At 35.8% G+C, this 27,494-nt stretch overlaps 3 protein-coding genes across 3 annotated transcripts; 1 reads left to right on the forward strand and 2 right to left on the reverse strand.

Moving 5' to 3' along the window:
- Positions 1-420: 420 nt before the first annotated feature.
- On the reverse strand, positions 421-1,148 carry LOC113286292. Its single transcript, XM_026534954.1, has one exon. It carries the CDS (start codon positions 1,047-1,049, stop codon positions 552-554), a length of 498 nt encoding a protein of 165 aa, XP_026390739.1. The 5' UTR covers positions 1,050-1,148; the 3' UTR covers positions 421-551.
- A 4,261-nt stretch (positions 1,149-5,409) lies between these two features.
- LOC113291638 lies at positions 5,410-8,771 on the forward strand. The gene is made up of 4 exons (XM_026541149.1): positions 5,410-5,749; positions 5,888-6,030; positions 6,170-6,302; positions 8,617-8,771. The coding sequence occupies exons 1-4, from the start codon at positions 5,410-5,412 to the stop codon at positions 8,769-8,771; spliced, it is 771 nt and encodes a 256-aa protein (XP_026396934.1).
- A 267-nt stretch (positions 8,772-9,038) lies between these two features.
- Positions 9,039-14,021, reverse strand: LOC113289755 (subtilisin-like protease SBT5.6). The gene is made up of 9 exons (XM_026539124.1): positions 13,862-14,021; positions 13,560-13,755; positions 13,266-13,463; positions 12,628-12,739; positions 11,284-11,845; positions 10,938-11,038; positions 10,399-10,756; positions 9,873-10,086; positions 9,039-9,793 (listed from the first exon to the last, which is right to left on the reverse strand). The coding sequence occupies exons 1-9, from the start codon at positions 13,955-13,957 to the stop codon at positions 9,249-9,251; spliced, it is 2,382 nt and encodes a 793-aa protein (XP_026394909.1). The 5' UTR covers positions 13,958-14,021; the 3' UTR covers positions 9,039-9,248.
- Between the last annotated feature and the right edge of the window lie 13,473 nt (positions 14,022-27,494).

Genomic DNA, 27,494 nt, shown 5'->3' on the forward strand with positions numbered 1-27,494 from the left:
CGATTGACGACCCCAAACTCCATCAAAAATAAATTAACCAATTAACTATCCCATGACAATGCCAAATCAGGGTACTATTTTCTTAGTGGATAAGTATGAGCAACACCAACATAGTTTAATAGTAGTTAATAATAACACAAATAATTAAGAAGTAAACCCTGCCATCCACAGCTGTCTGGGAGTTGCTGCGTGCTGATAGTTTCCAGTTAACTCCTCTCCTATTAATTCCACCAATCAAACTATCTGTCATGTCGGAATTTTTCCACCACTTGTTTTAATTCCCTTACTGTATTTTCTTCTCTAACTTTCACACCTTTGTAGTTTACTGGATTGCTAGGAATCGAAATGAAAGAAAAATCAAAACCCAAGTCTGCATAACTTATCAAAATATATAACAAGCCAAGAAATGGACAATAAGTGTATGTGTAGAATCTGAAAATTTTGATTAATTAGATTTGGTTTTATGCTTCGATTACAATAAATTTATCCAAGAACAATAGAAAAAGAAAAATAATAATAACAATTAGTTTAACTAATAACAAGTATCACGATCACGATTCCAGGAATCCGGTCATTCGAAGTATCGAATTTCTAACTTTGCTCAAATCACGACCTTTAAGCGTCCTTCCCGTGCCACTGCAAACCGAGAATGCGGTGTTTTCAGCAGTAATCCTTCGAGCTACCATTACATGAGGTGGAACAATTTTTTCTTGTTCATCAGTATCACTATCTTCATAATCCGAATCCGCTGCATAACTAGAACGCCTGCTAGATATAGACATTGACGCTGGGATACTTATCGGAACAGATGATGAAATCGTCATCTTCTTATTCTTCTTGAGTTTATTCTTTGTTTTGCTAGTGTTAGTAGTATCTTGACAGACCCATGAATGCTGTTCATGAGGTGATAATCCACCACTCTCTTCCTGATTGTTTTCGTAGTCCTCGCCGGCTGTTGTGAAGCTGTTGTAGTAGTAGAAATGATTGTCGCGGTGATGATGAGCATTTGATGAAGACCAATTCATATCTGATTCTTGGAATTCTTCCATTTGATGATGATATAATGAAATGAACTAGAGATGGAGGGATTGGGAGAGTGATGAAGAGTGGAATGGGGAAGAAGAGAATTTATAGGGCGGGGTGGCAGTGAGTTGGGGGTGGAGTGAAATCGAGGACGATAATAATTGAAATGCAGTGTGTAAGTAAATCGTAATGAGGACACATTTGATTCGATTGTGAGCATCAGATTGCGTCAGTGTAAAGGCGTTGAGTGCGGTCCCCGCATTCGCTTTCTGTAATTAACCAAACTTCAAATCATTCATTTCACTCATTCATTGCTTCTATTATTTTATTCCATTTCCTAACTGGCTTTTGTCGATTCACGGCTCGACTTGGCTTAGCTTGGCTGCTTCAATGTCGATTTTTCTCACACGTACAGAACGGCGTTCTTAGTGTTCTTGTTTGTACCGTGGATCGGTGAATCCACCCTGTTTAACACCAAATCTAGGGGTATATAATTTTATTATTTTATTTTATCTTTATTAAATAAGTTTTGAAAGTTTTATTTGAACATTAGAAAATAGCAAACAAATACAGTGAGGTTCCGAGAAGTTTGAAGTTAGGTGTCATGCAGTCAATTTGAATTAATAACCACCCACATAATAGAATGTTGAAGAGAAAACACAAATTTTTATTATTTCTTTTTGACAAGAGAGAAATTAATCGCAAAGGGATAACTTCAAAACACACTTGTAATAATACAGTATCTACAAAGAGAAAATGCATGAGAGAGAAGGAGCGCAAAATGCGCTCTACCTAGAGAGGAAAATTTTCTTCGTTTCAATGGAGAAAGAAGGTAATACACAAGGAATCAGATTAGAGGAAAAAAAGAGAAGAGGATTCAAATCATGGATTCACTTTTCTTCAGAGATGGCGTATTGGTTAGCTGATATAATGCAGGAGGCAATGGATTATCACTGTGAAAAAGAAGATGGCCAAGAGAAGAAGGGGAATCATCTTTCATGTGTGAAGTCAAGGAGAATGAAGCTGGAAGATATCTTAGAGTATCCAGAGTTCGAAGAGGAGATAGCCCAAGATCTTATGCTCTTTGTATACCTTGTGGTGATGGATGTTATTATTGGGAAGTTTTATACAAGGAAATTCTAAGAGTCCTTCAACGTAATGATTTTAATAGGATGGGATACAATCTCCACCTACCAGCTTGGATTTTTCAGATCTTTTGCCAAAGAAGATGAGGAATGATGAAACTTCTTGCAGAGGCTTAATCAGGGTGAACGGCGTAATTAGATGGCAAAGGGTAGCGAGGGAGGTACTGAAGCAAATGCATTAGGAGTCTTTTTTGGATCTGAAGATCATTGATGAGCAATAAGCTTATATTGAGCTGACTAAAGAATACTGGTTGGACCTTTGGAAGCCGAAGAAGTTAATTGTGGATGAATCAGTTGTGACGTTTTCTCAGAAGCCAGTAGATTCTAGATCTTCTTCAGCTCCAAATGAGATAGTGAAACCTAGATTGGAAAAGGATGTCATCATACCAATCCAAGCAATGTCGAGGTTGGGTAAATGGCTTAAGATTAGAGGAACTCCGCATCAGTCTTGGATCTATAGTCTTTTCAAATCCATTGGAAATTCCTTGGGGGAATTCATGGATGTTGCATATAGCTCGTTGAAGAAAGAAAATTTGATTTTTTTCAGGATCTCAGTCAAAGGAGATTTTTCGGAAATTCTCATGGTGGAAGAAGGTGACCAAACATGGGTCGTTGCAATTGAATGGGACTTCAAATTTTCTCCTAAGAATAAGGCAACCTTGCAAGAGTTTCAGAGACTTTTAGTTTAGTTTGAAAATATGCAGAAAATTTCAAATTCAAAAATAGAAACTCCCACTATTTCAGGAGCTAAATCGGTCCGAGTTGAGAAATCGTCTTCAGATGTTGTGGCTCAGGAAAATCGATTGGAATAGACAAACGATGCCTTGTCTTTCAAGAAAAAAAAATGGCTACATCGTCTTCTGGTCAAGCATCTTCTTCAGATAGGGTGGTCCAGGAAGTTGTGCACATTCAATCTGGTTCTCAAGGTTTTAATAAGATAGAAGGTGGTATTCTTATTTTACCCTTTGAGAATGGTAATGATGGTACTGGTGTTGAGATTCTTGGACGTGTAGGTGGAGTTCCCATATCTCATACTAGTCCCATTATTTCCACTAGCAATAAGTTTCAGTCTCTAGTAGAAGGTGGATGTGAAGGAGTTGTTCCCACTTCCACTAGACTGGAACTTATTGATAGCGTCTTAGCCCCTAAGTCCGTTGGTTGACAGAATGTGGTTGGATGTGAAGTAGTAGAACCCAAACATTTTAATAATAAAAGGATGAAGGATGGGCTTGGTGATTCTTTGCTGAAAAATGGCAGAAGAGATGAGGGTGTTCCTGCTATTAATGTAAAGAAACACTTTGTGGATTTTCCTGCAGGCAATGGGTTTTCTTCCTCAGGCAGTCATGATGACCTACAAATTGTCTTGCATGATAATGTGTTGAATGAGTGTCCTTATCAAGAGCTTGTTAAAGACACTATGCCTATGCAGGTGTCAAATCCCAAGAAAATTTTTCCATGTCATGGAAGACCAAATCATTATCAAACTTGGAAATCTCCAAGAGACTGACATTGACTCAAATGAGGTTATTTTCTCGACCTCTAAAATGGTGTTTGAGTTATACTGTAACTTGGGGGGATTTGCTGCAAAAGATGAAAGTCAATCAAAAGAGGTTATCCATGAAATTTTGATAAAATATATGGATAGATACAAAACAATTGTTGAAGGGAACAAGGCTCAAGATAGTTGTGATTATATGAACTCTAGTGAGTTACAGGAGAAGGATGATGAACTAGAAGAAGTAAGCTCCAGGGAGGTGTGTGTTGCTTATGGGGTCTAAAATTATTAGGTGGAACATAAGAGGTCTAAATTCTTATTATAAACAAATTGCAGCTAAGGATTTACTTTCTGTTAATAAATGTTTAGCTTGTGCTATTCAAGAAACAAAGATGAGTAATTTATCTAGCTGGTTTGCTAGGCAACTTTGTTTTAATGCTGATTTTAGGTGGGAGTTCATTCCATCTCAAGGAAGTGCTGCTAACAGTGGGGGTTTGTTGACTATTTGGGATAACACGGTACTAGGGCTGCTAGATAAGAGATTGGGAGTTAAGTCAATTTCTTGACTTTTTAGATTCAGACTCAGTGGATTTAAATTCATTCTCACAAATGCTTACTCTCCATGTGAGTATATTATGAGGGAATTGTTTTGGAAAGATTTAGCTGAAATAAGACTTTGGTCTTCAGAAGCCAGGTGCTTTGATGGTGACCTGAATGCAATTAGAAATTATTATGAAAAGGAATAGAGTGGGTGGTGATACAAGAAATATGAGTTTTCTTAATGATTTCATTTTTGGAGCAGGAGTTGATTGATCTTCCTTTACATGATGGAGCTTATACATGGAGTAACAAACATGATGGTCCTTTACTTTGCAGGCTTGACAGATTCCTTGTATGTACTAGCTTTAATACTAAGTTTGCTACTCAAACTTCTCTAGTAAGAACATTGTCAGATCATAATGCTTTGTTGTTGGATCTTTTTACAACTGTTAAAAACAATGCAAGCTTTAAGATAGAGAATAATTGGCTCAAACATCCAGATTTTATTCAGTTATTGGAGACTTGGTGGAGTGTTATGGATTTTGTGGGTTCACCTGATTACATTCTTTTTAGAAAGCTACAAAATTTGAAGTTTTTTTTATCAAAAAATGGAGTAGAGAGATTTTTGGTAATGTGAGAAAAAAAGAGGAGGAATTAACTGACAAGATTAAAGTTCTAAGTTTAGCTGAAGAATTTGCAAGTCTATCTACAAATCATATTGAAGAAAGGGCTCAACTATTAGTTAATCTTAACGCAATAAAGGTGACTAGAGCAAGAATGGCTCATCAGAGAGCTAAGGTTAAAGATTTCAATGAAGGAGATAAAAACACTAGATTTTTTCACAAAATTGCAAATGAAAAAAGGAGAAGGAACTACATTACAAAGTTGGAGGTAGTTGGTGTGGATGTTTTTAATCAAGATGTGATTAAGAAAGAGATACAACAATATTACACTTCTCTTTTCACATCAAAAGTGTCTGTGAATCCTACTTTTGATAATATGGACTTCAAAATATTGATGCTGCTCAACAATCTTGGTTGGAGAGACCTTTTGAAGAGGCTGAGGTGTTAGATGCTATCAAGAAATGTGGTGCAAACAAAGCACTTGGTCCAGTTTGGAATTCTATAAGGTTTGTTGGAGTTTCTTAAAGGAGGAAATTATGGATGTTATAAAAGAATTTCACTGCAAGGATAAGTTGGATTGAATATGGATTTCATGAAATTCATTCCTAAGAAGGAGGATTCAGCTACTGTGAAGGACTTCAGGCCATTAAGTTTCATCAGTAGCTTCTATAAGATTGTATCTAAGTTGCTGGATGAGAGAATCAAAGTGCTCATTCCTGGTCTAATATTTAATACTCAATGTGCATTCATAAAAAACAAACATATCTTGGATGGAATTATTATAGCAAATGAATGTATTAATAGTAGGTTAAGGCAGAAAAAACCTGGAATTTTATGTAAGATAGGTATGGGGAAAGCCTTTGACAATGTCAACTGCCCATCTTTATTTACTATCTTGAGGAAGAATGGTTTTGGGGAGAAGTGTATCAAATGGATAGAATGGTGTGTTAAAGGAGATCAATTTTCAATATTGGTTAATGGAGAGGCTACTAACATCATTAGGCCTTCTAAAGGAATAGGATAAGGTGACCCATTGTCATCTTTCTTGTTTTTGTTGGTAGTAGAAGTTCTTTCAATGCTGCTAGATGATGCTGTTGCAAACAATAAAATTGGTGGTTTCCAGGTGATGGAAGGAGGAACTATGATATCTCACATGCAATTTGCAGATGACACAATTATCATGCTGAATGCTTCACATTTAGAGGTAAGGAGATTTCTAATCATTCTGTTGATGTTTGAAGTGCTGACTGGATTAAAATTAAATTTGGAGAAAAGCTCAATGACAAGTATAGGTGCTGATGAACTAGTTCAAGATTTTTCTTTGGATTTGGGGTGTAAACTAGAGGTATTGCTTATTACTTATTTGGGATATTCCTATTGGAGCATCTAAACGAAGTGTAACAATATGGGATGTGGTTATTGAAAGAATGAAGAACAAGCTGGTACCTTGGAAGAGAAAGTTTCTCAATAAAGCAGGTAGAGTGGCTTTAATTAAAAGCTCTTTACACAGTATTACAATATATTTTTTGTCTATCTTTCATCTTCCTGTGTCAGTAGAAAAGAAACTTAGCAGTCTCATGAGAAAGTTCTTGTGGGGAGAGGATGATGACAAAAATAAGATGAGATGGTTGTCTTGGAAGAAGATCTGTAAATCAAGAAAGCATGGAGGTTTGGGTATCAGAAGTTTAAGACATATTAACATATCTCTTTTGGCAAAATGGAATGTGAGATATTGTAAATAAAAAACAGCATGGTGAAGAAGAATAGCCTGTTAAAAATTAAAAATAAGATGAGTCTTTTTTATTACCTGTGCAGACTTAAGAAGACGTGGGAAGAAGCATGTGGTATGACATACTTAAAGCTAATCAGGATTTTCATGAGACTGTAACTATACAGGTGAAGAGTGGAAGAGGTTTGAGATTATGGCCTAATCGATGGAATGAGAAACAAGCTTATAAGGATAAATATCCTAGACTGTATAGGATCAATAAACAAAAGATTGAGACGGTGGTTAACATGGAAGGGATTTCCTAGAACTTTATTTTCTCAAGAGACCTTGATCCAGCTGAGAGTATTGACCTGCTGGAACTCAAGCATGATGTGAGGAATGTACGTTTGGTACAAGGTGAGGATGATTGTATCGAATGTTTTTGTATGACGAAGACTATTTATACCAAAATCACTGAGACAGATGTTGATTGGGATTTTCGTAGTATCGTGTCCAGTAAGTTTGCGCCTCCAAAAGTAATTCTTTTTATATGGGCGGTTATGCATGAATCCTACCAGAGTGATGTTGCAGAACAGGAGAATGGAGATTAATTCTAACTTGTGTTTACTGTGTAACAATTTTGCTGAATCACAAGACCATCTCTTCATGCACTGCAGTTGGGCTAGTGATTGTTGGGATTATTTTCTTAATTATGTGCACGCTATATGGGTGGCTAATTCGAGTTTGAAGAGCAGTTTACAGAGTTAGAGAATAGGCAGGATTTCAAAGAAGGTGAAAATGGTATGGCATCTTCTCCCTTTTGCAATTTGTTGGGAACTGTGGTTAGAAAGGAATAGAAAAGTTCGTGGAGGAAGACCGAAATCAAAAAACGATTAATTGTGTGCTATAAAATTAGATATCTGCTTATGGAATTTAGACACTGACATCTTCAAAGGCTACTCAATGAATCAAATTCTTTTCCAACGGTAATAAATTATGGATATGAGTTCCGTTTCCTAATGAATAAATTCCAACTTTCAAAAAAAAAAAAAACCAAAAAAAAAAAAGCCAAAACCATACCCAGCCAAACCAATGCCCAATCCCTTGAATTTTAGGCTTCCTGTTACAGTATTAGGCTAGCGGCTACAATATGGCAGCTCATACTCCTCCGTGTGTGCGCAGGTCCTTTAAATCATATATATATATATATATATATATATACATACGTACAACCACTAGTTTAAGGACAAGTGTTCATCAGAATTACACGCCACAGAAACGAACACAGAAGTATCCGCATTATATTCCAACTCTGGTTGTCTGCTCCAATTATGAGAGTCCACGGTCCACCGTTGTTTTCGTGCCGTCTCTATTTTACTGCCTGTCCAAGTCTTCTCTCATGTAATAATATCCTCATTTGTCAGCAAACTAAAACCCATTTTCTTGTAAAAACATCTCCAATTAGGCAACGTTTTTCTGAAGTTTTGGCAATCAAAACTTAAGTCATCCCTCACAGTTACGCCACCAAACTTTTTACGCAACTCGTCAAAATTTATTCTTCCTAAAGGTCAGTGAAACGTTGAAGGCATTAACAAATACTTGAAATCATTCTGGTAAATGGCCTAGTCAATCAGTTCTAGCATTCGGACAAATATAATCGTGTGAAGAAATTCCTTTTCTTTTGTTTTGGTGTGCGGTGAATGAGCTCATCGAGAAACTATTCTGCCAGGTGGTGCATTCATTACCATTTCTGCTAAATTCATCCAAGTTTGTTGATATTCCAAGATGGTCCAAATTGTAACTAGTCTTTATTAAGAGAGATCCAATAAATTGGGGTCCTTTGATGGGAACATTGTCTTTTTGGGGATAGCAACATCACATAAATCCAATAAGAGCCCTCTCAAATTGTCTCAGCTAAAAAGTTTCTGATAGCAATTGAGAAAATTACGTATTAAGATAAACATAAACTTGGAAATGTTGATTTATTTACAGATATTTTCATGTTTCTACATCTGATTACGTCGTCCCCCCACCACCAGCAATCAGTTTGGCACGTAATGTGATGGGATTGAATTTGCACAGCTTCATCCGATCGAGTCTTTACTGAGGGTTACCGCGTTCTGCTTCCGCAGCACTCTGATGCGGTTGGCAAAAGGAGTCGTGCAGTTACAAGCATTCGGTTAGGTGGGTGTGACTGTCATGATGAAGTTGGGGAAAACCCAGGAGCCACAATGTGAACTAGTGCATATAAAGTAAGGCTAATTTGTTCTGGCGCGAGGATGGGATTGGACAGTGACTGACCGAAAATTGGGTGTAGCACTAGAGAAAATAGGTGTTTCTGAGAGTTTTCATAGAATGATTATTGTTAGGAATTAGTAGTGATAGTTCTAACAGAAAGGATGACGCGTTCGGTCGACATGTTCAGTTACACCTGTGGACTGGAACCAATGATACTACAATTGTTACATTTGGAACTAAAAGAGTGTTAGTAGGCAGGTTTCTAATAAACTCAGTAATTTAGTTATATATTATTGATATAAATTAGTTGATGACAATGTATTTTCTTGGATCTCCTATGTGATCCTTAATCATTGATCTCCAAACTACATTTTTATCAGTGTTATTCGAAATCGGGAAGGTCCTCTGGTCGACCGAGGCTCGACCTGAATCAGACCAACTTTCCTAACAATGAGAACTGCAAAACATAAGAAAAACTATGCTGGAGATACTACTAATGGACTCCTTACAACATGAACCCCATCAGTCCATCTGTACCATCCAAAACAATACTTCCCTGATTTTGGCTTCTTCTTTCCTTTCCGTTGTTTGACTGTTATTGTGAAGCTCTTCTTCTCACCAACATGCCTAAAGGCTAGCATTTTGGGGGAAATTTTAACAGAAAACCCTTCGGGAGCTTTGTAAGCAGAGACGTACGAACTCTTACTACTACCGACGTTGGTAACTGTACGTGTCACAGTCATTGTACCGTTGAGTTCAGAGATCGCAAGTGATGGATAGTTGTGATTGCTTGGGGAGTATGTTTTCTTGGGGCATTTGAATTTCGGATCAACTTTTTTAACTTCACTACCGCCAACACTGCTGCATAAAAATATGAGGTAATCGGTGTAGGATGCATCATAGATTAGCCCGGGATCTGATGCTTTGGTAGGTCGAAGGTGGCCTGATCCGTAGCTGAATGGTGTTGCCGTATTGCCAGAAGCATCAGTCAATTGCTTCCCAGCGTTATTTTTTAATCCAGCTGTAAATAAACATAGCGGTAGTAATTTTCATCAGATACTATAAAAAATTAATAAGTGGTGAATTAGAGCGAGATATACCTGTTGTCATTAGAGCTGATCTAATGGCAGCACTACTCCAAGTTGGATGGATGGCTTTAAGAAGCACAGCTGCAGCTGAAACATGAGGGCATGACATGGAAGTACCAGAAAGAAGGTTGTATTTCACTCGTCTCTTATCAGACTCGAGCTTTGTTGGTGATGATGCTCCACTCCAAGCTGCCAGAATATTTAACCCTGGTGCAGTAATATCAGGCTGCATAAATACGATCAAGGAAACAATTTTCCTTATTAAAATCTCTTATTGGCAAACCCGCAAAATACCCGTAAAAAACAAAAACCTCAGAATATCCATAAGCAGCATATAGGTGACATCAAAATGAGCATCAGATGAACTTTTAGGTGACTATCATTCTGGAAATAAAACACCCTCCAAATCATCTCAGTATGTGCACAGGATGCATATGCGAAATACATGCAAGTTAAGAATGGATGGCATGTCTAATAAACCGATGAAAATTAGAGTGCAACAAAGTGGGAGTAATAGCTGTGCGGATTAAGTTTATACCTTGAGAAGATTGAGTTCAAGACCATTTGGACCTCTTGATGAGAAGGAAGCCATGTATGGTGCTGGTTTAGTGTTCAACACAGTTTTAGGAGTGTTGATGTGTGCAGTGGGTTTCTTAGTCGACTTTATGTAATTGAAGACTCTGGTTCCATCATCGGCTTTAACAGCAGTTCCTGGAAGGACATAAGCATCTACCGATATCTCAGCTCCATTCGCCAAACTATTTGCTAAGATAATAGCTTTGCCGCCGGCCCTTTTCACCTCCAGTCCTTTCCCGACTCTCGTCCCATTTCCTCGGAAACACAATACTATTTTCCCTTTTGCCTTCTTCGGTGATAACGAATTGGGTAAGCATTGTCTGTGTATGCATATAAAAAGATGAATTTAGTCATAGATGCAATATCTTATTTCAGAAATAAAACAGCCCTGCTTTCTGGACCTCATTCCGGACCACATGGCCAACCATAATGCAAAGAGCCATGGGCCTGAAAATGTCCTTTCGATACAACTGATACAGCAAGTAAGGCGGTTTTTCTAACCCGGCTACAGCATCCTTTGGAACACCTGCTTGACCTACATCTCCCGCATAAACCAGTGGAAATTGTTTATTTTTTAGCTTGTAAGGAGTTACAGTTTGACCCTGAAATTCCAAGAAAAACAAAAGGACAAAATTAGTAATGCAACAAATTTAAATTGCTGTGCACAAACTTCACCACTATTTTGTTATTCTGCTACCCTTCCAATCTGATAACCCTGATTGAATAGCGCAATACATTTCAAAAGATCACGAGATTCTACTTCGTGAATTTGGCAGTCTGCAAAGAGTTTCCTTGTACGTTTATAATGCGTGACCTTGATTTTACAAGTAGAATTAGTTCTGCGTACCGCAATTGTATTGCCATTCCCCAAAACGACAGGTGCACTGAAGAGCCTGTCAATGCTACTAGCACCCACTGTGATCATCCATGGTGCCAGATTAGAAGCTGTAGCAGGTCCAGGACCTGAGTTTCCAGCACTACATGCAACAACAATGTTACGCTTAATGGCATGTAATGCCCCAATAGCAATCCCATCCTCTGAGTAGGCCACAGGATCTGTTGTTCCAATTGAGATGCTAAGGACGTCTACACCATCTCCAATAGCATCGTCTATTGCAGCAAGCATGTCAGCTTCCGAACAAGTATTACCGTTTGCTTTGGGTTGATTTGGAACCGGCCAACACACTTTGTAAATTGCCAGACGTGCAAGCGGCGCCCCGCCAGAAGCTGTTCCTCGTGCAAACCCACCAATAGCTGATACATTAGCAACAGTCCGACCTGCAACGGTCGACGACGTGTGGGTCCCATGCCCATCGTGATCACGTGGAGAACGGTATTCTGCCGTGGTGTTAAGGTGGCCATTGGAAGCTTCATAAGCTTTGAGGTAATACCTTGCACCAATTATTTTCCTGGGAATATTTTGTATGATATTAAAATTAGACTAGATTTCCTTACATTCGTATACCACTGCGCATATTAACACGAATTAAGGATAAAATCCTGTGATTTGCTAATATGTTAAATATATGGAAAGCTGGTTAAGTCAACTGGTTAGTGCTGCCAGATTAACGTAATGAGCATTCCCATTGAACTGAAATCATGTGGTGGAGTGTGAGAAAGACAGGGGAGATCACATGAACAGCTTAAGAAAGCTACATATGCAGAAATAGGAAAATTATTAGCTGTCCTATTTTGATGTTTTCTAAAGAAAAATCCAAGAACAAACAACTAATTGTTCTTGTGATCCCTTCTGTGGTCGTCTATAAAATGAATAATGTGTAAATGGTTTGGTCGTAATGGACAAATTTCCTTTTTTGTATTCTCAAAATTAAGTCGATAAGAATATGGAGTATGTCGAGAAGGGTACGTTTGGAGAGCAGACACTTATCACAATAGCAAATACAAAACTGTATGTAATGAAGATTTGAAATTAGATTCTGAAAACCAATCAGCCCTGAAGATAAAACTTTAGAGGGACCATACAAAAGAAGGGATATTTTGCATCTGGAAAAATTCATTTTAGAGTGATTCTTTGTGAGTAATCTACATCTACATATTCGGTTGGTCTAAAAGTCGAGTGATAACGTGTCAGGCCTCCCATTTTGTAGTTCCTTACTTAGACACTAAACTAGTGTTATTAGACAAAACACCTACAGAATAAAGTTCAAATAGTGCGAAGAAAATGAATTACCTGTTACAGTGGGAGGAGGTAAAGGAATCTCCAGTTTGACAGATACCTTTCCATGACTTAGGCACTGGTCCCATCCCTTCATCGTCGAAACTCTTAGACTCTGGCCATATTCCTAGTTTTGTACATATACAACATTATTACACCTCTCATTCACAGGATCAATTTGAATCTATCCTTGATCCTTCAATGAAGTTTCGCCAACTAAAAATAAAGAATGCCAAATTGCTTAATCATTAATATTTTTACTGTCTTACTGACATATGATATACATGTGACACTAAATTAAGTCAATGGGTGATAGTGAGCCAGTTTATTGGTATAATCTGGGGCATGCAATTGGCTATTAAACAAGATTAAAGAAGATAACCGTTAGCAGCTTCAAACATACATAGTACAAACACTTGAATGAAGGGGATTTAAATTGAAATTTATTTTCAGTTTTTTCTCGAAACTCATAATCATTGACTAGAAAAATAAACAAAAAACGATACTGTCATACTGATGATATATGATGTTGCAAAACTATGATCGAGAAATATAAGATGTCAGATTGATGTTGATATCGCCGTACGTGTCATTTAAACTTCAGCAGAACAGGGAGAGTTTAGTTTTATATAGTTCTGAATGTGTATGCATACCTGAATCCAACATGCCAACGATAACATTTTCGCCGTAATTAGCTTGACGTAACAATGCATTATTTTTTCTGGGCGTGAAATAGTTGTTGTTACTGTTACTGTCTTTTTCATCAAGACCCATAAAATCCCATGACCTTGTTGTTTGGATAGACCATGTGTGTTGTTTGCTTGGGAAAGCTGAAACCACTTCTTCCATCTCTGTTTTTTACCATATATTATTCAGAAAGTGAATCAAAGCAAATAGATTTACAGATATTTGATGCATAAAAAGACATATATATAGTAAGCATGTACCAGATAATTTTGAAGCTTCGTCGGCTGTAAGTAAAGCAGCGAATCCATTAATACTGTTTTTGTAGTTGTAAAGAAGTGAATCTCTTGCATCTTTTTCATTACTCTTAACAGATAGAAGATAAGAATGATGAGAATCTTCAATCTCTTGAATAGTTTTTCCTCCACTTTTATGTTCACCAAAATATATTATATACACCTGCACCAGATTTTCAGGGAAAAACTCATCAATATATTTGCATATAAAGAATGGCAAAACTTATATCGAATAAAGAAAAGACAGAAGAAGAAGAAACAACATGTACCTGCGGTTGATCATCACATGAGGATAAGAGAGGGAGTAGAATGAGAAAAAGAGAAAAGAGATGAAGAGATAGATATTTCTTCATCATATTTTCCATGATTTTGTTTTCAGTATAGAAACTTTGTGAAGCTGTTATGGTATTTATAGCTGACGTTAAAATCGTGGGTCAAAGAAAATAAATTCGGATTTTTATTTTATAAGCCAGTAGTCTAACTTTACCTTATAGGAAAAGGTAATTAAGGTTAGAGTAAATACTATTGACAGGATCCGAAATGAGAAGAAAAAGAGACAGTCTGGGTGACCAATTTCATTCTAAAACCCAAAATACTAGCTTTATCCAAAATACTAAAACCCAATTTCTGCGGATATAACGCTTCAAAACGAAGTGTTTTTGTGGAAACAAAAAGGGTGATTTTATTGTCAGTGTAATATATTACGGATCCTTCTTAAAACCTTAAAACTTTTTATTAGGATAACTTTAACATTTTTGATATTCTTTCTGCACAAAAGTATAACATAAAACTTCAGAGTTTAGTTTTCTCTAAATCACCTACGGTTGAGTTAGGAGTTTAATTTTCTCTAAATCACCTACGGTTGAGTTAGTTGCATTTGAAAAATTTTATTTGTGGAAGTAAAGTGTTTGGCCCTGTTCCTACTTTCTTCACTCTCACAAGCAACGTAGTTAATTCCGGATTCTAGTTCGTCTCGGTTGGGACCAAGACACTGAATATTTTTATCTCGGGGAGATTTTTGAGGAGGTTCTCGGTGAAATCTCGGAGTAACTACCCAGATTTCGTTTTCGAATTTTATCTATATAGTATATATATATGCCGTTTTTCAAACGTTTTTCACATATGATTGTGGGTAAATACCACCAATTTTTTAAACACAAAATTGGTTAAAAAGACCAAAATCAACAATTTCTGGGTGAGATGGACAGTTAGATTTTGATACTTTTTAAATGGACAAAAATGTAAAAATAGGCAGGATGTAACCAGTTTCATCGTGCCCATTTTCAAATATTTTTTCTTATTTTTAATTTACACGGGATGAAACCAGTTTCATCCTAACTATTTTTTTTTGGTCATTTCACCCAAACTAGTTTTTACTCGTCCATTTGAACCGTGATTTAAAAATATTTGGACAAATGACCCATTTTCCGTTTTTTAAAATAGAATAAGTCTTCATTAAAAATAATAGAAAACTCCAAATCCATACAAATTTCAAAAACTTCAACCAAGACTTCCGGTCAATTCCGACCGGGTCAAGCGAGATTCAACCAAAAATTCCGGTCAATTCTGGACGAATTCTATCTCGGCGGAATTTAAGCATTCCGCTACCTTGAGAGCCGAAACTGGAATTTCCGGCAAAATCTCGGCCAAGACTACATTGTTCCTGAGATTGAGTAGACTTTAAAATATTTGATCCCACATGAAAGAAGCCCAAGAAAGAAAATTAATTTCAAGGACATGATAATAGTTTTAAATATACCCAAAATATCCTTCCCTGTTCTTTCATTTTGAGAAATAAAATTGAAAGCGAGTAAATTAATGAGAGAACGGTAGCAAAGAAAATTTTGGGAGGTTTTCAGCCTTTAATCTAAACCGATTGAGTGAGAGAGAAAGAGAGATAAACAACGGAAAATGGGTCATTTGTCCAAAAAAATTTAAAACATGGTTCAAATGGACGAGTAAAAATTAGTATGGGTGAAATGGACAAAAGAAAATAACAAGGATGAAACTGGATTCATCGCGGCTTAAACTTAAAAATAGCAAGGATGAAACTGGATGCATCCTGATATAAATTAAAAATAAGAAAAAATATTTGAAAATGGGTAGGATGAAACTGGTTACATCCTGGCTATTTTTATATTTTTGTCCATTTGAACAGTATCTTTTTAATTTTTGTCCATTTAAACAGTATCAAAATGTACAAGTCTTTTTCACCCAAAAATTATTGATTTTGATCTTTTTAACCAATTTATTTGTAACTTTAGATTTTAGGTTACAGATTCTTTCAATATTATGCTCCATATATTTTTTGGTGATATTTTATCTTATTTTTTCGTAGTATTCTTAAAATAAAATTTGCTTAAGGCTGGATTTTTAAGATCTACTTTTTATTCTTTCTGGGGTTCATAGATTTGGTGTTTATTGAGTGGTGTAGTTTCATTTTTTATTGTAAGCTACTAGTTTATTTGACTTGATATGGTCGCATATAAGGATAAGCTGCCGGCAGAGAAATGATCCGTTTTGGTAGAATTCCGAAAAAAGACGCAGCAGGTGGAGCTTGTCGGTTTGGCTCAAGCTATAGCTAGCATAAAGAAAAAAGATCATTGACGAACCCATCAAGGGGCTAAAGGGGGCTATCTGGGTGGGACTTATGGATTTTTTTTTTTTTTTTACGTATTAGTAATCTGAATGGTTAAAGAGTTTAGCCCACTTATAACCTAACATGTGTTAAAATTATTTAAGAAATTATCAGAATTTAGTTATCATTTTATGTTTTTTCACTTTTGTCGTTTGAATATCCATGGAAACTCATTATTCCCTCCTTCGAATCACTCTTTTAATAATTTTCTACATATTTTACATATAATTTTTACAACTCGTATAATCTAAAATGCTATAAAAATTCTCTTATTAATTGCCTCACACCATGACTAGCCCTTCCTCATAGATGATCCTATTGTGTTTGTGGATATTAATTAAGGAGTTACTCTTTGTGTATTCAGCTTAATTTTGACATTTGTTTCTCTAGATATCATTTTTCCAAAATTTATTCATTCTCTTTGACTCACAATTTAGAATGACTAGGTGATTTTTGATCAAGATATTTTCTACTTTGATGTGATTGCATAACTACGAGTTTATCATGATTTTATCAGGTTTTGCTTGGGCTTTTATATTGAAATCTCTTTAAAGTGTCTTTGAATAAGCTGAAATTTTATTAATGTATATATATGTATATATTTTTTTTTTACTTGAAGTAAGTCATTTATTCCACACCTGGATTAAAAGGTTGTTTGGATATTTGTGGGTCGAGGAAGAAATACACTCCATTCCATTGATGATGAGTTTTATTCGTGTATTTTTTGTATTTTCTTTTTTGATCGAAAGACAAAATTTATTAAGATGCAAAAATGTACATGAGTTCTATCAAAGATAGAGAAAGAAGCAAAAGTAAAACTACATAAAAATGAGTCCAAGTACAATAGAACCTCCATATATTGAATACTCTATATTATATTAATCATCTCTATATTTATAAAAAATTGTCGTCCCAACTTGGGACAGTTACAAGTAGTAATAACCTCTACATTTGATATTAATGGTTTTTTAGTCCCGCCTTAAGGAATTTACCTCATATATCAATAATCGACAATATATCGAAGAAATATAGATCTTGTTACGCAAATTTTACCATTCATATTAGTCATTTTCCTAGCACTGGATGACATTTCGATTTATTGGAAATAACTACTATACCTAATACTATTTATAGTTGTAGAAAACATTAAAAGTTCACCAGTAGCCTAACAAGTTCCTAGATACATACATGTATTTGTATATGGAATAATAAAAATGTATGTACATCATCTAATACAACTATAAATACATAAAATGCGCACTGAACTTAAAATTTTACATTTTCTACGTGTACCTTTTTATATTAACTTGGAGGGGTTCTACTGTATTAAGGTCTGAACTTGCTAAGTTCAAGCGCACTTGTTTGCCAGTAACAACTACCCAAAAGAGAACTAAAGTTTTATCCTCAATATCCAAGTTAACACTGGTTTTAAAGTTATAATCTTCCTTGAAAATGCGACAACTTCTTTGTTTCCAGATAATTGAGACGTCCAACAGTTTCCGGAATGAGATTCCAAAGGTAGTTACCCTGAGTTTGAAAAATGTGAATGATGTTAACCTCAAGTACTACCATCTACATTGAATTGGAAACTACCCATGCCCAATATACTAGGTAAAATCATATACCAAACTCAGTGCGCATTATTATGAAAGAAAAAGGTGGTCTTGTGTCTTAATGCATGGTATTGTAGGAAATTACACGCGAGTTGTGCATTATTATAACTGTATGAAAAGATGAAGAAAAAGATAGTTTAGAGGAAGTTAAATATTGTATGTTCAGCCATTCGGAACTCCACTTTTTCAAAACAAAATAAGAAAGCAGTTTAAAAAACAATGAAGGGTGCAATCAATATCAAATATTTGTTCTAAGACGATCACATATTGACCTGTGGAATAACTTATTTTGATGCCATGACTAAAACAAATACTTTGATAACCCAAACTATCTCTTAAAAATAAATATACTCTTTAAAACGTAATATTGATACTAACTCTAATCATTAACAACTAATCATTAATATTGACATTAATCAAATAAGAGATTCTTGCCATTGTGAAAAATTGGTGGATAAGGGGCTATGTATAATTAATATTTCATGACCTCTTTTTGTCATATTCAGTATGCCACAACAAATTGGGTGTGCCTTAAATCAGGGTTCATTTATTTTAAGGGGTGCAAAAATTACATACCCAACCGGGCATATTTGTTGCATAAATCGAGTTTGTTCATTTGTTGATGTTAAAAGTAAAAAGTTTATGAAACATCTTTTGCTTTTGTTTTATTCATTTATTTGTAAACAATTGTTCCAAAGTTAAAATGGTTTTCATTAGTGTAAAATTACGGAAAAATTCGACATGATTTTCGTTCGCCACAATTACTGCACCTACTGTTTTTGGTTCGGGCCAAATTTATATGTTCAAGTTCGGCTGATACTAAATGCAATACTAACAGTGGAACATCTTGATTAGTGGGCGCGAAGATTACAAATTATAAGTTCGGTTGATAATATCAAGTGCAATCATATTAGCCGATCTGTTTTTCAAAACAAGGTTCAATAATCAAATTATAAGCGAAACTATCTCCGTTGCGCCGAACTCTTTATAAATTTTTTTTCTAACAGTTCGACCTACAAAATGGACATTAAACCAAAAACCAAGAACCAAAACCCATTTTCTAGTAGCAAGTACCGGGTTGGGTAGGAGAAAATGTTAGCTCCCGAATATAGGATATAGTTTTTCCGCCGGCCTGACCAAGCCTTGCACAACTCGGTAAAAATGGACATTAAACATCACAGAGAAATGTACCTGTATATTTTTAGCATAAGGTTCCTCATCCATGTATTTCATCTTCTGGACATCTTGAACTTGAGATGGAGGTTTAAGTTGAGTTTGAGTAAAATCATTCTCATAACTCAAAAAATAAGCCATTTCCAGATCTTTGTCGTAGTTGATGTATATTTTCTTAACTTTTCAAGATAAAGATTAAACTTCCTCACTTAAATCAAACCGTTTTCAACAATCACAAAGTTCTCAAGATAAAATAAAAAAAATTCTTCAATTTTTCTTCTTTTACAATAACCTAACTATCCCTTAAAAAATAACACTGATACTAACTCTAATCGTTAACGACTAATCACTGAAATTAACCGCTAATTGAAAAATTGGTGCTATTTCATGACCTCTTATTGTCCGAGTCAGTATGCAACAAAAGTTTTGGGTACTGCCCCTCGAATAAAAAGCCCAAGAGTCCAAGACTCAATTTCATCTCACGAGGATTTTTGCACCGCTTTGTTAAAATCCTAGCACCGCGTGTATATCTGTCGGTTGATGCTTTTAGACTAGTTTGGGGACTACCCTGTATTTGGGATCAGTTGTGACTTAGTAATCTTAAATCAGATCAAGACGATGAAAATTACATTATTATTATTCTAACAGTCCGACTACTTAAGAACCTACAAATGGAGGAAAAATTTCACTGAAATGTGAAGCAAGGTAGATATTTAGGAGAATGGACAATGAAAGGCCTTGGGCATCTAAGAATTTAGGATTGGCAGGATTTTAGGCGTGCACAGAACTGAGACAACTTGTGCAAGAGTGAAAAGAAAGAACAGGTATGGAGTTCACACAACTATCAGTATATCTCCAACCCTCCTAGCTCTCAAAAATGGAGAGGTTAATTATTGATTGATATTTGATTAGATGAGACGGACCACCATGATTGCATAAGTCAATATAGGTGGTTGATTGATTCGTTTCTTCTGCAGCTTCACTCTCCATGGACGGACGGACCTTATCTCTTTCGGTAGTCTTCAACTAGCTTCTTTTCTAAGATGTTTGTTAGTCTCAATCAAATCTCTGATCATGAACGAGGATGTAATGCATGTGTTCAAAACTAGACCTCTAATGCAACCTTTATTCCCAACACTTCGTTTGTCTTACTAAGGACCATTTTGGTACGTACTCCCACTAACATGTAAGGATAATTCAAAACTTGTTTCAACGTCCGCGTTTGATCAAGACGAGTATATACTTGATCACCACCATTCTTTCCGTCCTCATATTTCGTTGTTCTCTTTCTCATATTTCAAATTAGCAAAAAAGTTGTATTGAGAAAGAATGTCTGAACAAAAAGGATATGCATACAGGAATTCAATTATTTCAGATGTCCTATCTAGTTATGTGACAAGACTCAATCAAAGATAAGGGATTTAACCTTAAAGAGAAGATTGCGCAATTATGAACAAAGCATGCTGTAAGATGCTAGACCAGTTGAGAATCATTCAAGGCTTTTTTCTTTCTTATCGAGTCGGTCAAATACGTAAGTTAAATTGATTACTGGCCTTTATGGAGCTATCAGAGGGACCGGTAAGAGCGTGCTCGATGCCTTAGAGAAAGCGTAATGAGCAAAAATCCATGCATTTGACTTTGTTTCATGCATATATTCTCCCTAATGCAACTCTCTCTCAGCCTCTCTATCCAATATGCAAGTAGGAGTGGAATATCCACGAGCTAGCTTATAAAGAAAAAGTCACTATATGCTTAAAATGACATGTGATAACATACAAGAGAAATTTGATAACTCCAAAGAAGTACATGATCCAGATTAGACAAAAAGTTATCTAGATTTATTTTAGATCTTTTTACTAGGCATGACCGCATGTGTTGCATCATCACGTGTAAAATCATATCACACGTTGGGCCTAGATAAATAAAGCTTCCACGTTGAACGATGAGGAAATTCTCGTTTTTTATTGGCGGAAATAGACATTTTTGAGTTTTGTGAAACGAGCGTTTTGGCGAGGACACTTGGCAATGTATGATGGGTTCAAAAAGAATATAAAAAACATGAAAAAAGGAAGCCAAATTCAATTTGGAATTCATGACGTTACAATTCAGGCCGTGAGCATTTGGAATTCAAAAACGTGACCATGTTAGGAAACTATATCTAGCTGAAAGGGAAATCTAATAATTTTATGAAACGAGAATTTAGGTGAGGACAATTGGAAACGTATGATTGGTTTAAAAAATTACAAACTCAAAAGGAAAACCTAACTTAGAATTTTATGGAAGTCCAAATTCAATTTGGAATTTAGGACTCTTTTTTCTAAATTAATATATAAAGGGGGAAAAATCTCGACACTATGTCGTATTACTTATAGTAGAATTACAAAGAATAAGTTTCGAGTAAGCTTGTCTTGTGAAAAATATCGAAATATGATTTAGCAATTAGATGTAAAAAGGTCCTTAACAATATTAGTTGTGGATCAATTGAAAATTGCCCATGCAAATTATCATGTCATTTGGGAATGTTTTAAACATCATAAGAGAGAAATATAAACCAACTGATATTTCTATACAGAAATACAGGAAGGTTTGCGAACCAGTTCGCAAACTGCAAGTTCAGTTGGGAACAATTCACGAACCCGGTTGGTGAACCGTGGTGAACTGAATTTTATAGTTGGATAAATAGGCTAACAGTTGGCGAACCCGGTTCATGAACCATGGTCAACTAAGTTCGGTAGTCTAGTAGGGTTTGCGAACCCGGTTCACGAACCGTAGCACCCTGATTCGTGAACAAGCCTTATGGTTGGCAAACCGTTGTACCAAATATCCCGATAATGTTTAGCAGATGCTTCAAGACTTATTATTTTAGTATATTTAGCATTGCTAAAACTCTCTTAAGCACTTCTAAGACTTCATTGATCACTTAAATACGTGTGTGTGTGTGTGTATGATGATTAATCTCTTAGGTGTTTAAATGAACATCAAATAGCTTTCAGTTCTCTGGCTAACTTGCCAAACCCAACAGTCATTATACACATTTTTGTAACCCAACCTATGTGTATAGTTTTCTATTGTATTTTAAAGACCTAAAGTGTTTTCTTAATTCTCAAGTTATCTTAGCTTGAAATCTAAGCTAATCTCGGTTTGAAACAATAAATAGAGCATCTCTGTCAACTGGGAAAATCAATCCCTGGCACTTTGTGTCCTAGTTGATTCTAGAGTCGTCCTTTATTGACCTATGTTTCCTCTGTGAAACGTTATTAGGTTTACAACTAAAAAACTTCTCTTTGGGGATTCGTGAAGCCAGTTATGGCTATCTTTACCTTGATAGCTTGTGAATCCTGGTTTTCGTAATCTCTTTTAGGCAAGATAGATAGTAATCGCAAAGTTATCTTCGTCTCAAACTTTGTGATTCCTTGAGATATATATTTAAATACTGATCTTTCGAAGATTTTTATTGAGAGGTGGTTAAGAATCTAGGCTGCTCTTCGGGAGTCGTAAATTCAGGATTTGTGAGGTTTGCTAGCTTTGTCTATTGCAAATAGATTTCCACACCTTGATCTTTGATCTAAACAGAATTCAAACATGTTTATCTGTTAGAGACAGATAGGTATCAAAAGTCTTCACTTTGGCTGAAACAACTCTTAGGATTTAAAGGACGTCATCTAAGGGAATCAAGAGCATAGAACCTTGCGTGGTTCAAGATACGCAAAGAGCGTAACTGTAACTAAATCACTTGGAGGGTGGGTTCGGTCTCAACTACATTCCAGTCCGAAGTCTGATAGTAGGACAGTGTCTGTAGCTGCTAAATACAGTGTGGTGTTCAATCTGGACGAGGTCCTGGGTTTTTTATGCTAATGTGGTTTCCTCATTAACAAAATTTCTGGTGTCTTATGTTTTTCCTTTTCCGCATTATATTTTTTATATTTATAATTATATATACATAGGTTACTACGTATTCGATCTAAGTTGATACTTCCGCGTAACTGTAATCGATTACGAGACTAGTTTCTTATAGAATTCGTATCTTGATAGATAGATAAAAAGTTTAATCATTTGGCAGAATTTTGGATTCGACTAGATTGATCTTGGATATTAATTTTTAAGATCGTCAAAGTACTCTGCTTAACAATCAGGTTCATGGATCTTGTGTCTATATACATACTAATTGAGTAGAGGTTGAGATATAACTCTATACACATATTGTCAAGGATCATTAAGGTTGTATGTTTGCTATTATATTAAGTTTTGTCTGTACAGGTTGCCGAACGAAAAGTTGGGTGTATTTGGTATCCCCTGCATTTTCAACATGGACAAAGATGTTTGATGTGTCATTAAATAAAAAGAATTGTAAAAATTAATAAAATTGGATATAACCTCTAATATTTAAGGGTATAATTGTAAACTAACTTAAATATAACATGTCTCACAAATCATAAATAGGAATTTGACAAATTTTATATATTTAGAAGGATTTTTGAACGACGTACATAACGACCGTAAATACATATATCAAATATTCATATTTCTAGATTTTTTTTATTCCTTGAATGATTTTTTTTAAATTTTTATTCTTATTTTTTTAGTGTGCAGAGATTATCACGGTATTTTTAGAGTGCAACAATTATCAACAGTATTTTTTTAGTGTGCACATATTATCCATAACTTTTTCTAGTGTACAACTATTATCCATAGTGTTTTTCTAGTGGGCAGTTATTATCCACAGTGTTAATTACTAACCTCTCATAATTGTTCATACTATAGTATGCATATAACTATAGGAGCTAAGAAACTCTCTTTTGATCCCATAATTTGTGCATTATATATGCCCAAGTGTTGATGGTGGATTTTTGACGAAGGCTAAAATTGTAAAATTGTACTTTGTATATTTATGATAGCTTCAGACGAATATATGAAATTCATATTTTATCGTTTAGACATGAAAGCTCATGTTCCGATGATTTCTGACTGATTATGTAATCTTTTCAGAGCGTGAATACATAATTATTGAAGTTTCTCATCCGATCTTTCAATATTCCGCGTATTTCATCATTTATACTGAGCAATTTCAGTATACCATGTGCAATTGCAATATCCGTTTCTGTATAAAATCAAGAATGATTGGACGGCTCCTAGATGGATTGACCATTATCATAGAGAGATAATGTCTTCAGGATGTCGCGATGTTTCCTGACCATGTAAAATAAATGTTCAAGACGAGTATGATGCTTCTACCATCTCATATACCTCGATCCTTGAATAAAAGTAATGATCCTAGAAAGATTGCATGCTAGTATAGAGCCATCAATTAATTAATTCTAGTACATTGTTCATCAATTGAATTCCTAGGAAATATTCTGTTTTCGCCATAATATTTTATTACTTCAATTCGTAGCTTTTCACAGCTGAATACCGGGGATTAGTAATAAATATGCACCATTCGAGCATATGGATAACCACCGAGTAAGCCCGGAGAAAATGGTGCGTGTGTACTTAGTAATAATGCTCAAACGAGCACCCAAAATATGGAAGAATGAGGATATTGAGAGCTAAGCAAAAAAGGAGAAGGAAAAGAAAAAAAAACGCATGGGATCAGGCCCACCGGCCATCCAGGCCACCGCCTGTCCTCCACTTTTCGATTTCGTGTATTTTTAATATTATTATTTCATGGTTTCATTAATTCATGTCTCCCTCATTCGAGCAAACCCTCGGTTCTCCATATTTTGTCAAATATTGCTCGATTCACCGTAAGGCCTACAAATCACATAGTCCCATCACCATTAGGTATTTTTCACTAATAAATATTAAAACACTAATATTTTAATATTCTAAAATATTTTACGTTTAAGCAAAAACCCTACTTGCTTATTCACATACTGATGCCCGGGTTTTTTAATAAAGGTTTCGATTATATATGAGCATATATTTGTAAATTTATTATCTAAATCCTAATCATTTTGTTTTATTATGTAGGTACGCTTTTAAGACCAACAAACTCAAAAATCTTATCTACTTACCAATGTCAATGCAATCCACTTCTTTAATTGTTAGTTCGTGATATTTAGTATAATTAGCTTTCCGTTTTAATGATTCTAAAAATAATTCTCAAATGTCCAACCAAAAATACCAAAATTCTTAGGAATTGACGGACGTTGATATGGTGGTTCGTGCAACACTATGGTTGGGATTGGCCGGTCCGCTTGGCCACAACGGCGACCGGTCCCACATTCCTTAATCCATATTTTGGATAATATTTCACTTGGTTAATCCACCATATTTTGGTGAATCATTTACCAATTGGACAATCCTCCATACACCGCAAAGCCGGTATCTCCACCACCAAAGGCCGGTTCTCATACCCATTGGTTAGTCGGTCTCTCTATCAATATTAGACAGTCCTCCGTCCCCTGGATCCAGAACTTCCTAAAATTAAGGTTTCAGATTTAATAATAATTCTAATCGACTCTGAGCATCAATTATTTTCTTATTTATCCAGTTATGAATATTTTAATTAATATTTAATGTTCGATCCTCATACCAACATTTTTGTTGCTCGACCGTCCAAGAAGCAATATTTCATCGGTCGATCATTAACTTGGTCGATCACTCAGTATTCCGTTGGAGGGCCATCAACTTGGTAAATCATCCAATATTTACCAATACTTTAATTTCTACTTTGTTATTCGACAACTCATCACATGGTGGATCAAGAAGAGTATTCCATAACAACTCAGCAATATCTGATTACCTGTCAAATACTTGACATATCAGAATACATGTTGGTCCATGATCAATCCAGCAATCTCATTATACCAACATTCATCAATCCAAAATACTCGAGTATCACTGCTGCCTCCACTGGCACAATGATAAAGCAGACACCTTATGCTTTATCCATCACATCTAACATTATTCATTGAAAATTATGCTCGATTCGTCAAGGATAATACTCACAATCTATCCAAGTCAACAATTGACCAATTAAATACACGGCTGCCTTGCAGACTTCATGAGACATCATCATGTCACATGGGTGATATTCACTGGGGTTTTGGTTTGGTGGCCTACAACATGTGCTATGTAACAGTACATCCACGGCGAGAAAGTGAGCAAGTCATGCTGGAAGTTGAAGGAGTAAGTGAAGTAGTGGATGGATAATCGACCAAGTATCACGCGCAATGTGGAACTGGTTCAACCACGATTTCCCACTTCCCAATTCTTCCACTCCTCTTCAACCGTCACACTTACTAGAGATCAGTGTGTTATCTACTTCTGCAATATAAATAGATTCATAAACCTATGATTTGATAATTTAACAAAATTCAGTCAAACTTCACTGAACAAAACTCAATCAATCTGATCATGATTTACCGGCGGTCCACCAAATTTGCAGAAGTCTCCAACATGGAGAATTCAACATATCACAATCCATCAATCATCATTGATTTCATACAATTCTCAACTTCCCACATACAAATCGACTGTCATCCCTCTTTATGACTGAATTGACTCTAGATTATCTTGGTTTAGGCCCGAGTCATACAGATTGATCTCTTGAACTCAAAACACTCCCATGTAGTGCATCTGTTAAAGGTTTAGGAAATTTTATTAATTGAGGATTCGCCTACTGCACAACTCTCCACTTTTCCTTGAAAACCATCAAATCGTTTTTACCCATCAACAGATTGGCGAACACAATGGGAGATTAATCTCTCAGTCGCAATCTCTATTCGTCAAATATGTTTGATCTTATCTCATGATCAGTTACCAATCCGAACCCTAAAGCTAACAATGCTAGCACTAGCAAAAATTACGATACTCCAATCACTCCTCCTGTTTCCAACAATGGTGCTATTGATACCACCTCTCCTATAAACAATACTGGTGTTAATGCTAATTCCAACATCAACAAGGTCAACAATTCTCTTTTCAGCCGTGTCCCTGAAGAAATCAGAAACAATCCACCTACCTTAGCCGATTTCATAAAGACGCAAGAAATTCTTGCCAAGAATTAAGTGGGTATGGCTGCAACAAAAAAAGAGTTGTGCGTTTATCTCAAGACTATCAATCTGAGAAACACATAGCCATACAGAGAAGGTAGAAGCTAAGGAAACGTCTAGCCGATGACCTTGGAAACTCCACGATCCATGTCCCGCAAGTTGACGACGTCCGCAATGTTGTTGATAATCCACTAGAGAAAGAACAATCAAGCTTCGTCACACATGAAGGTTTGAAGCGCTTTTTGGAGAACCGTGAGAAAAAAATGAATCATTAATTATCACATGTCAACCGTCACCAGCCTCCATATCCTTCCGACGTGTTGATAGTTCCTCTTCCCAAAGGTTACACTTCTCCAACATTCACGCTTTATGATGGAACAGAAAATCTCGATAGCACGTTTCACGATGCCTTGAATCATGGGGCGAGCATGAATACAACCATGTTGTCTGTCTAAAGGAATTTTTGAAGTCTCTGACAGGC

The sequence above is a fragment of the Papaver somniferum genome, chromosome 6, assembly GCF_003573695.1.
Source record: "Papaver somniferum cultivar HN1 chromosome 6, ASM357369v1, whole genome shotgun sequence".
NCBI lineage: Eukaryota > Viridiplantae > Streptophyta > Magnoliopsida > Ranunculales > Papaveraceae > Papaver > Papaver somniferum.